Source organism: Oryzias melastigma, linkage group LG6 (genome assembly GCF_002922805.2).
Source record: "Oryzias melastigma strain HK-1 linkage group LG6, ASM292280v2, whole genome shotgun sequence".
In the NCBI taxonomy this organism is placed as follows: domain Eukaryota; kingdom Metazoa; phylum Chordata; class Actinopteri; order Beloniformes; family Adrianichthyidae; genus Oryzias; species Oryzias melastigma.
In genome coordinates this window covers 31,492,711-31,504,338 of record NC_050517.1, presented here as the reverse complement: position 1 = coordinate 31,504,338, position 11,628 = coordinate 31,492,711, and the positions used below count along the sequence as shown (strand labels likewise).

At 40.6% G+C, this 11,628-nt stretch overlaps 1 protein-coding gene across 1 annotated transcript in view; it reads left to right on the top strand.

The window, feature by feature from the left end:
- mlycd (malonyl-CoA decarboxylase) overlaps positions 1-5,853 on the top strand; it is a 20,035-nt gene extending 14,182 nt beyond the window's left edge. The window contains exon 5 of the mRNA XM_024281677.2: positions 5,154-5,853. Coding sequence (XP_024137445.1) covers positions 5,154-5,699 — 546 coding nt within the window. The 3' untranslated portion in view covers positions 5,700-5,853. The remainder of the gene's footprint in view (positions 1-5,153) is intronic.
- The last annotated feature ends 5,775 nt before the right edge of the window (positions 5,854-11,628 follow it).

Genomic DNA, 11,628 nt, shown 5'->3' with positions numbered 1-11,628 from the left:
TTGTTTGTTTTTATGTACAGCACTTTGAAATGTATTTGTATATATGAAAAGTGCTCTATAAATAAAATTAATTTGAATTTGAATTTAAAAACCTCAGTAGATAACAAGTTAGCCAAAAACGTTAGCATGTTGCTGAAATATAAGCTAAACTAAAAAAACATTAATATTACTATAAAATATGAAAACATATTCCATGATTATATTTAAAAACTTGTTGTTAATCTACTTAAAATGTAGAAGTTTGAAGACTTTCTCATTCATTTTCTATGATGAATATTTTGCTTAATATTTCAAAACTATAAAGTTTATGAATACCAAAAATACAAACGGTGTGAATGCTTACTTAGTTAGCATTGGTAACTGTCTTCAATGCTGTTTCCATCCAAATAATCTATAATATATAGAACTGTGGAAACCTGTTTCTGCTTCACTCTCCTGTGAGGTTGAAACACCTGAAGGCTCAAATCTTTAATTTTACTGTCAAAAACATGTTTAGTTTTTTAACTTTGAATGAATCTGAGGTTCTTTGTTGTCCAAACGGACGCTCTGTGACTGGATGGTTTAATTCTGCTTTAATTCAAGGCTAAAGTGGGTCTGAACTTCTGCAGATGACTGTACGTAGAAGCAGAGCTGCACTCAGCAGACAGCCAGCAATGACATTTATTGCATCTCTCTCAATAAGAACACAAGGGCCCTTCATTGTGGGCCACTTCACCCTGCACTCGTTAATGATTGCAGCCCTGAATGAAGCATTATAAGCCACTCTAGCCAACAGATGGGGAAAAACACTTTACAGCATATCCTCATAAAATCAGCTTCAGGCAGCTTCGGCTTTATTCACAGAGCAGGAATATTTGGATTGCTGTGAGTGGCTCACCTACTGGCATTTTAACTAATGAAAACAAGGTGATGCTGTGTACTGAAACTGGAATATATTTACATTTAAAGCCTTAAAAAGGCCTTTTTTAAATCAGATTTATTTTGATATTATTGAAAGAATTCAGAAAGTGACCTTAGAATGTGATTCTTCCATGTCCGTGTAGAGGAATAAAGTATCCCAAATCGCTGCTGTTAGAATAACGTGGTAGATTTCAGCTGTAACAGTCAGAAAAATGTCACACTTTCGTTTTATGAAAATATTTCTGCCGGATTGCTGTAATGCTAAAACCGTCTGATCCCTTTGACATTAAAAGCAGTAATCTAAGGCGTAAAGTACATTTTTTATCAGCATCTCTTGATGCAAGCATGTATTAATCCAGGAAGGAGAGAACATTTTGATGACATTTAAAAAATAAATGCCCCGCAGACACACGATCGGGTAAAAATACGGGCCGTCCTTCCTTCTGTAACTGGAAATTTCCCTTTTTGGGCAAATTTATTAACAAGTTTTTGAGGTACATTGTTTATCAGCTCAAATAAAAAGCATCAAAAGAGCTTCACTGGAAACACTAATGCTTTATTTTTAACGATAAGTCTGCTGTTGGATGTGAATCTGTGTCAGAGTGGGACCTCGCTGCTTTTTGTGTATCTTTTTTTGGGGGATCTGAGGTTGATTCTTATTTTAGCTCTTTTGGATTCCATCTTCACTGGGCCACCCTCAGAATGTGTGGAGTTCAGTGCAAACTTGTGGGTAAAGCACAGGGAGTGTGTTCGGTCCTGCGTACAGAGAAAAGTTTGGATTATGATGTGGGTTAGAGCTACATTGGGGGCTCGTCCGGGATTTGAATCTCTCGCTGCAGTTACATGAGCTACATATCCATGATCGGATCAAAGATCGTATTAGAGTAGAAATGTGTACATGAACCCTGGAAAACTTTATCCAATTATGACAAACGTTTACATGTGCTACACTTCTGATGGGAATAAATCATTTAATGCGCAGAAGTATCTAAAATACCAGAAATAGTCATAGAAGAAGCAAGTTCTGTTGTAAACAACCAAAGCTGTGAGTGAGATGATCTTCTGAGTGTGCTTTTATTATTATTAACAATATAATTTTCTAAATCCGTGTGGTCAGTATCATTCTTGGCCGCATGGAGCTGGAGGAAGGGTTAAAGCTGGTTTATTCCTTCAAGTGTTAGTAATCACTCGTGTCACAGTTGTTGCATCGCCATCAGAGTGGAATCACTTCAGCTGCAGCAGAATTAGAACCTGCTGGTGACGACACCCGCAACCGAAATGTCGGAGTGCAGTCGCGTGCTTGTTGCGCAATTTACCTTGAATCTATTTCAGCGATTAGAGTACACGGCTACGGAGAAAACTCTGTCCAAAAATATCTCTAACATTAGAGATAATTAAAAATTACAGAAGAAGTTAGGAGAGGAGTGTCAAACTCAATCACACAGGGGACCAGAATCCTAAACACACCTTAGATCAAACAGGATAAACATTTATTGAACACTCTCAAACTACATTTATAAAACTTTAAAACCGTAACTTTTTAACATAATTATGAACTAGATATATAGCATTACCTGTGATAATACTAGTGTGAATGATGTAAGCTGAATTTGGCCGCTGAAGATGCTGAAATTGACAGCTAAAAACACTGAAGCTGATGGCGAGCTAAAATATCAGCTAAATGCCATATTAGCCTAAAAAACGAAAAAAAGAAAAACGTAGGTTAGCCAAAACAGCTAGCATGTAGCTGAAAAACAGCTGAACTTCTAAATATCCTGATAAAAATGAAAAAAACTAAAAAACAACTATTGTGTAAATATTAGCATCACTCCAAAACAACCTAAAAAAATTTAGAAAAAAAGCCTAAATTAGCCAAAACAGCTAGCATGTAGCTGAAATGTTAGCTAAACCTCAAAATAGCCTAAGAAATCTTAGTAAATGCTAAAATAGTCTAAAAAGCTGCAGAATGCCAATTTTTAAAACTGTAACTTTTTAACATAATTCTGAATAACAAAAAGGCAGGAATATTATTCAGAATAAATCAACTTAAACACTAAATAACTTTCAATATTTTACTCTCTGTAAAAATATATTTTGTCAAAATTAAACATGTTGGAAATAGGCTCAAGATAACATCGGGTCATTAGAATAAAACGATCTGGAGGGCCGGATCCGGCCCCCGGGCCTTGACTTTGACACATGTACTTTAGGCCTTGTTTAATAAAAAGGTTTATATCTTATTTTAAGTACCTATTTTAGTACTTTGTTCAATTTTTAAACCATTTTGTGTTTTTTTAGCTCGATTTAGCAGCGTTTAGCATGAATACAGACATGTGTTCAGACATGAAGGGAATTGTACCTCTAACCTCGCCATTGTCTGCTGTTTTTTTTTTTACTTGAAAGCTACATTTACAAAGACTCGTAACCTTTCGAGGTTTTTTCCCAGAGATTTACCTCCCATAAAGGGAAAGAGAGGAACATTGCTGCCACAGAAAGATCACTGTAATGACGGACGGATGATAAAGTGGGAATGAAAAGGTCAAAGTCGTGATTTAAGGTGAAGAAAAGATGTCTCGGCTTTCTGTGCAGATGAGGCCCTAAAGCACAGTTCAGGCGCTGTTAGTCCTCCTCCGGGGCTTTCCCTCCTGGTTCCCTTAACACCTCGCTGCGGTCTTCAGACTCATTTCCACCACTCTCTTTCCTGTTGACCCTTCGTACTCCGAAGATGGTAAAATCTGCCATGATGGAGTGAGCAGAAGCACAATGTGGAGCCAGCGGGACACGGAAAGTGAGACGGTACGCTTTTTGAGATGACGGCGGGGTGAAATCAAAGAGGAAGAAAGGCAAACAATGTTGCAGACGGCGGCAAATTCCACCCGGGGTTGTCTGACACTTCCACTTTCATCTGCTGCCTTTTACGTTTCCACCTGCCGCGCTCTTCCATCACTTATCAACGCTGAAGCCCGAATATGAGGAGAGGAGTGTGAAATGTGTTTCTTTGCTGTGAGGGAAAGAGGACAGTGGGTTGGTAGAGAGTTCAGGAAGCGGGTGAGTGGATGACACGTTTATGTGGGCAGGAGGGAAAGATGGAGATGCAGGAGAGAGGAGGGCATGACAACGGAGGATGGATGGGGGGTCCATCCATCTCCATCAGCAGAGGAAGATTATAAAGCTGGGGAGTTGATTTGTAATGAAATCTGTGTCAGAGGAGCGACGGCTGGAGTGTCGAACTCAATCGCACAAAAGGACAAAATCCAAAACACACCTCAGGATAAAACAGGATAAACATTTATTGAACACTAAAACTACATTTTTAAAACTTTAAAACCGTAACTTTTAAAATATTTATGAACTAGATATACAGCATTACCTGTGATAATGCTAGTGTGAATGGTGGAAGATGAATGTTGCTACTGAGGATGCTGAAAATGATAGCTGAAAACAATGAAGATATTAGCCAGCTAAAATATTAGCTAAATGCCAAATTAGCCTAAAAACAAACAAACAAAAAAACTTAGGTTAGCCAAAAAAAATCTAGCATGAAGCTGAAAAATTAGCTAAACTTTAAAATAGCATAAAAAACAGAAAAAAGCCTAAATTAGCCAAAATTGCTAGCACAAAGAATATTAGCATAACTCCAAAACATCCCAAAAAGACAAAAAAAACAAAAAAACAAACAAAAAAAAACAGATTGGCAAAAACAGCTAGCATTTAGCTGAAATATAAGATAAACTCCAAAATACCATGAAAAACAAAAAAAAGCCTAAATTAGCCAAAACTGCTAGCATGTAAATATTAGCTAAACTTTAAAATTGACCAAAAAAAAGGAAAAAAAAATCCTAAATTAGTCGCAACAGTTAGCATGTAGCTGAAATGTTAGCTAAACTCCAAAACAGTCTAAAACATCTTAGTAAATACCAAAATAATCCAAAAAGCTGCAGAATGCCAATATTTACAACTTTAAAACTGTAACTTGTTAACATAATTGTAAATAACAAAAAAAGCACTTTTATATTTAGCATCTTGGGATTTTTTTCTAAAACTTTTTCATTTAAGTTTAAAAATATGAAAAATCCCTTTAGAGTAAATTCATCATCAAAAAGCTTCAGCATCTTCACCGACCACATTTAGCGACTAGCATTCACTGTAGCGTTATCACAGGTAATGTGACTTTTAAAGCCGTTTTCGCCTCCATAACCTTCAGCTTTTATCCGTTTGGTTGTTCACATCAAACTTCCCTCCTTCCGTTTCAGAGCGAGTTCCCTCACATGGCCCAGTTCTCCAGCCTGTCTCCCATCCCGGGCTTCTCCGTTTGGCTTCAGGGCGTCTTGAACCAGTACAGGAAGGACAACAGGGGCTCGGACCTGCTGTCGGAGCAGGAGTGGAGGGAGGTGGAGCAGGCCACGGACTCCGGCGCCGGGAGCCCGGCCGCCGACGCGCTGCGGAAGCTCATCAGCAGCGGCGAGTGGACGCGCTCCGACAGGCTGAGCAGCGTGCTGGAGCCCGTCCTGATGCGCCTCTGTGCCTGGTACCTGTACGGCGAAAAGAGGCGGGGCTACGCTCTCAACCCGGTGGCCAACTTCCACCTGCAGAACGGCGCCACCATGTGGCGGCTCAACTGGCGCGCCGACACCAGCCCCAGGGGCGTGGCCAACTCCTGTGGGATCATGGTGAACTATCGCTATTTCCTGAGCGAGACGTCCAGGAACAGCGCCCTCTACCTTCAGAACAAAGTGGTGGCGGCGTCGGAACAGGTGCTGGGACTGGTATCGCAGTTTCAGAAGAACAGCAAACTGTGACGGCGTTTTTGGTTTGCTCAGATTGCACATGTTGTAAATAGCAGATTGAGTGAGATGTTTCATATGTTTTCTGCCCTGATGTCAGTGGAAGCTGATGAAGAACGAGGAATTTAAATATTATTTTTGAAACCAATAAAGCGATTCATCCCATCTGCCTTTTTGCTTCATTGGTTTTCAGCCGGAGTTGTTTGATACGGAGTTAGAGATTGGCTGGACAGACGGCTGCTAATGAAGCTCAAGGCACCTGTCAATGCCAGAGCCTGCTCACGGATAACCGGGATGGGGGGGTCGGGGACTGAGCTTCTGCGTCCTCCGCCTGCACTGAACACGAAGACGTGAACTCACACATCCCTCCAGGACTCAACAGGAACCGTTGGCTCCCTCTGACCCCGCGCTGTAATGTTTTTGCCCTGGCAGACGCCCACACGTGCTCGCTAGCGCCCCCTCCCAGGAGAGCCATCCCAGATGTCCTAACTGCTCTGTACAGGTGCCAAGCAGACCTGCTATCAGCCCATTGTTGTGAAATAATATATCACAGCAAGTTGACTGTGAAATTACATTTTATCTCTCCAAGGAGCCAAACTTTCTTTTCATTTTTTTTCTCCCCTCCCTCGTTTTTTTTTTCTACTCTTTGCGCCGCTCGGTGTCCTAGAAACTAATGGAGTGAGAAATAAAGTTAAAGTAAATGACTAGATTGATGGTGTTCAGTTGTGAGGGGGGTGGGGGGATAAAGAGGCATAAAGAGGACGGTTGATTAAAGGATGCCCTTGAGAGACGAGCGCGAGCGTCTCTGGAGATGTTGGCGACAGGAAGAGACATGCATCTCTGTGAGCAGACATGTAAAGATGATCGTATGGCGGACACGGTGGTAGGGGTTGCTATGGAAACAACACGGATCCAAAAATGCCTGTTTCTTTTTTGACTCACCCTAATGAACAACAATAGCCGTGGATCTGTCGGGGTTCTAAGGCCGTAAGCTTTTTTTTATGATAGGTTCCTTTTGTGGAATATGTTTTATTGTGAGAGACAGAAGCTTCTATTTGTTCCCCTTGAACCAGAAAAACGAAGTGCTCATGACGGGCAGTGGTAGCTTTAAAATCTGATTCTCTCTTTATTGAAAGCTGCGTCTGTCCTCAGTGAACGGACCAGAACCAGATACGATCCGTTTCCCCACACCGTATAGCAGCGGTCTGCAACCTTTAACCTTTAAAGAGGCGTTTGGGTCGATTTCTCATTGACCATAAACCAGTTGGAGCCACACATCCTTTAGAAAAAGAAGATTTTGTATTTATTATGTTATTGGTGTTTTAATGAGAAATACATATATGTATAAAAAGAAATATTACCGTTTTTTCAGGAGTTTAAGTCACATGATCAAAAACTGTCTAATCAAGAGGAAGAAAATAATATATAAGTCGCACCTATAAGAGAAAAGTCTGACATTTCCGAACAAATCCGCCCAGCCCAGCGCAGCTAAAAAAATAAAGAAAGAAAGAAATACAAGAATATTAATGTTTCTGATCTGTCCCAACCAGCAAGGCCAGATGGGCCTCAGATGGTTTAAAAGTGGGCAGAAAATGTGGGTCCCAAACGGGTTTACCCTGTGGCCCCACTAGTGTTTTCCCACATTGGTTTAAGTGGGTACTAAGGTGGTTGGCTCGCTACGCTAGCCAGCTTGCTAGCTCGATAAAGTGGAGATTGATGGAGCTCAATATAGCAGAGCTAGCTAGCTTGGTACAGCGAAACTCGCTAGCTCGCTACAACAGAGCTCATTACAGATGAACTCGCTAGCTCGCTACAGCGGAGCTCGCCACAGTGGAACATGCTAGCTCGCTACAGTTGAGCTTGCTACAGCAGAACTCGCTAGCTCGCTACAACGAAGCTGGCTAGCTTAATACAGTGGAGCTCACTAGCATGCTACGTCGCCAACCCGGAGGCTGGCTAGCATAGCTAACCCACTGAGACCCCATTAAAGTAAATGTGGGCAAACACAGGTGGGACCATCCCCGAAACTGCAGACAAACCATTCGGGCCACATTTTCTGCTCACTCTTAAACCATTTGGGCCCACCTGGCCTCACTGGCTGGGGTATCAGGAAAATATTAAAGTTTAAGAGGAAAACAATCAGAATCTCTTCCATGTTTGTTTTGGACGACACTTCTGCCACTGTCAGTATCAAATACTTCAAATGCAGCGCCCTCTAGTGGTTGTTAGTGGACACAACAGCTAAAAGACAACCGGAGTTTACTGGGAAAATAACAAATACATGAGCCTTTTGATGCAAAAAAACAAAAACAAAACAAAACACAAATAAGTCGCACCCCCGTTCTAAACCCTTAAAATACCTGCGACTTATACTCTGGATAATACAGTAAATGTTAGCATTAATAAAACAAACTTTAAGAGAAAATGTGCTTTTTTCAGCCCAAATTTGAAACAGTTTATAACTTAACAGAGTTTCACATTACTTCCTTTCAAAATAAGACTTCCTTTCAAAATAAGACTTCCTGTGTCACATAGGATCATCTCGATGGAGGAAATAGTGGTTGGTTGTGTACTCTAGCAATAATAGATATATATTTTTAAACGTTTGTGGTGCTTCTTAGTCAGAAATTCATCTAGTTTTCTAATTTATCACACAGATAACTAACTGTATTGTTTTAACCATGAGGCAGAGTTAAAACACTGTCATTTGTCAAATGTTTAGTTGTCGATCATCAAACCACTATAGTGTACTTTGTGCAGGTTGCAGACCCCTGCCTCACAGACTAAAGAAAAGTAATTTATGAAACACTGATCCAGTCTACTCTCTAAGTGTTTAACAAGTTTAATTTAAAGGAGGCTCTGGAAATGAATGCGGCCTGATCCTCTGAGATAACGCGGCGGAGAACGGCAGCAGTTGACTTGATTAAAGATCAGTGATCAAACATGAAGAAAAAGGTAGAATTGGATGGAGAAATGAGAAAGTCTTCTGATCCCCGAAGATTTGGAGACCAGTCTCGGTTTTCATCTCATCAGATTGCAGCTTTGTCATATTCCCGGTTGTGCGCGTGGCTGATAACGGCTTCAGAGCCAACTTCAATATCTCGCTACTTTTCAAAGAACCGCACAAGACCTAATTACGATTGATTACAAACTCTCAGCCGCAGAAATTCATGCTTCATTTTAAAATAATTCACCGGCAGTCCTAACTTTGTAAGACATTCCACGTGTGAAGGTTTGGTGCGTTTCGTTTGGGAAAAACTGCTTTAAAGAAACTAATGCATTTCCACACATCAAAGAGATAGTGAGAACGAAACGTTGAGAGATTTAAACACTTTATCCTCATGGGTATTGTTAGCTTAAAGAAGAAAAACAAATGATTTAAAAAAAACTCAAAACTAAATAATTGATTTTTGAAAATTAGCTTCATCATTATTGATACAAATGATCTCAAAACTTGATCAAATCTTGGGAAGAGTGTTCTGGTGTCATCTGTCAGAGGCGTCTGGTTGCATTAGATGTTGTGGAGTGTGCTCCACCAAATCAATATCAAAGTCATTCTGTCCATGATGTCCAATATTTGATGGTTTTTTCCTCAAAGAGGAGAAAGTGCCGCCATGTCACATCTGATTGATCCTCAAAGACATCTTTAAAGGCAGTTTGGAGCAGACTTCATCCCGCGGAGGAAAGCTGTTGTGAGCTGGAGCTTTCACTTTTTAAGTCCTAATTTGATCCAATATGAAGTTTTTGTAAGTTTTCCATGTTTTAAGAGTTTAATAGAAAGTTTTTCTGGAAAAATCTGTCCAGAAAACCTCGATAAATGAGCTCTGACGAAGCTGTATGGAGAGAAAATAGACTCACATCCATTCATGCTTGACTTGAAACTAACTACTTAGATTTTCACTTTGAACTTGACATTTTGCCACTTTCTTAAACAGAAACGTTAAATAAAATCTCAAATGATGTGTTTTTACATATAGGCTGCACTTTCCCTGCAGCGTCTTCGACACAGGACTATTCCGTGGGCGTGGCGCAAGGTCCTCCTCAACACCAAGACGTTTTGTATACTTTTGAGTAGAGCTGTCAGGCGATTAAAATTTTTTATCGCGATTAATCACATTTAGTCTAGAGTTAACTCGTGATTAATCGCAAATTCATATGCGGCCTTTTTTTAAGGAAAAAAATGTGTGCTTCGTGGAATTTAGCATTATGAAAACAAGAATGGTAAAATATATAGTTTTCCTCAGAAATACTTTATTTTGTAACATTGTATTGAGATAAACTTTCTTAACAATAAAAGGCTGTAACATAAAATGCTTAACAAAAGCCCAAGTCCAAGTGAAGGGCATTTTAAATTCAAAACTTCAATCAACGTTCAGTAAAATAATAATGATACAAATTTACAGCATCAATAGAGGATTTCAAATCACAATTCAGCTCCGACGGGTGATTCCTCATGATCACAGACATGAACGCACGGGATTACAAATACCAACTAATGTAAACTGAATGATCGGGGGTTTCTGGAGTGTATTTGATCACACTCCAAAGTTTGAGCGATCTTCAGTACCTCCAACCACAACCAAAGTGTCATTGACTTTTGACCTCGTAAAGAAGCCGCCATCTTTAATTTTCAGAGAAAATGACCTTAAGAATCCGCTATAAACTCCTCCTGGGGATTTTGATGAATCGCCTTCTACCTCCTCGAGTATCAAGTAGCTACTCTGGAAAATATTGCTGGAAATAGAAGTTTTAACGTAGTTAATATGAAAAGCTCCCAAAAGTGGCATTCCCTGTTGTTTGAAAAACATTTTACCAGAATATTGTGAAAATGTTCTAAATAATTGTCTCAAGCTGAATGAAACCATACGACAAAGATTCATTAGGAATGTGGGCGTGGTTAAAAAATATCCTCTAGTAGCAAGAAAATCCAAAAGTTTAATTTATCAGATTCTTTTAAAAATTAGGCGTGTTCGTCCCCCCAGGCGCCCACCCCAAAAGGGAGAGTCACATCTGATTGATCCTCATAGACATCATCAAAGGCCGTTTGGATCAGAGTTGATCCCACGGAGGAAAGCTGCTGCCTCATTCCACCAAATATGAGCTCTTTGTGAATTAATATATTCTGAGTTTTATAAAAATTTTGTTTCATTTTTGGTAAAAATCTGCAAATAAATTCCATTGATTTGTTGTCATTGTTTCCTGGAAAAGCTCCTTCAATCAGAGAGTGCACATAAAGGAGTCCATGTGACGTCCTTGCTCCGGAGCGACGCGGTCGAGTACGGCGGCGGCGGCGCCTGAATGGACGACTTCCTGGAAACAGTGAATTCATTTCCTCAGAAGAGAGCCGAGTTTAAACTCCAAGCTCGCAAATTTTTGCAGAGTTTGAACTTTTTTTGTAGCAGAGTCCTGACATTTAAATGAAATTGATGCCCCCCCTTTGCTTGTGTAACCTATTACAGCGAGGGCTTTGGTACACATGGTGGAATGTCATTGTGCTTCTATTCACTGAGCGTTCACAGGAAACGGGTTTCTGGATGATTCTGGACCGGCTGCATACCTGCAGGCCGCTCGCCTCACTCCACGTGTGTGTGGGGGGGCAGGGGGTGCTCAGGTGTGTTAATCTATTCTTCCTGGTTGCTGTCCCTGGTCCTCCTTCATGCTTCTCAGCTCACATCATCACCATTCTCCATCCCCCCTCCCCTGTGGTAACCCGGCCCGCATCTTCAACCCATCCAATCCTTTGGAGCGTCTTCAAAGGGCTTCACGCTCTATGAGCAATCAGGACACGCCACACACCACCCAGACTTCCTGAGATCTGCCTCGACTGTACGTGGAGTGACCTCTAGGGGGCAGTAGAGTTTCACTCAGACCGGTTTGTGTCTGTGGTTAAAACAATACCTCACAAACAGCATCATTCCTGTATGTTTGAAATTTACCATCACTT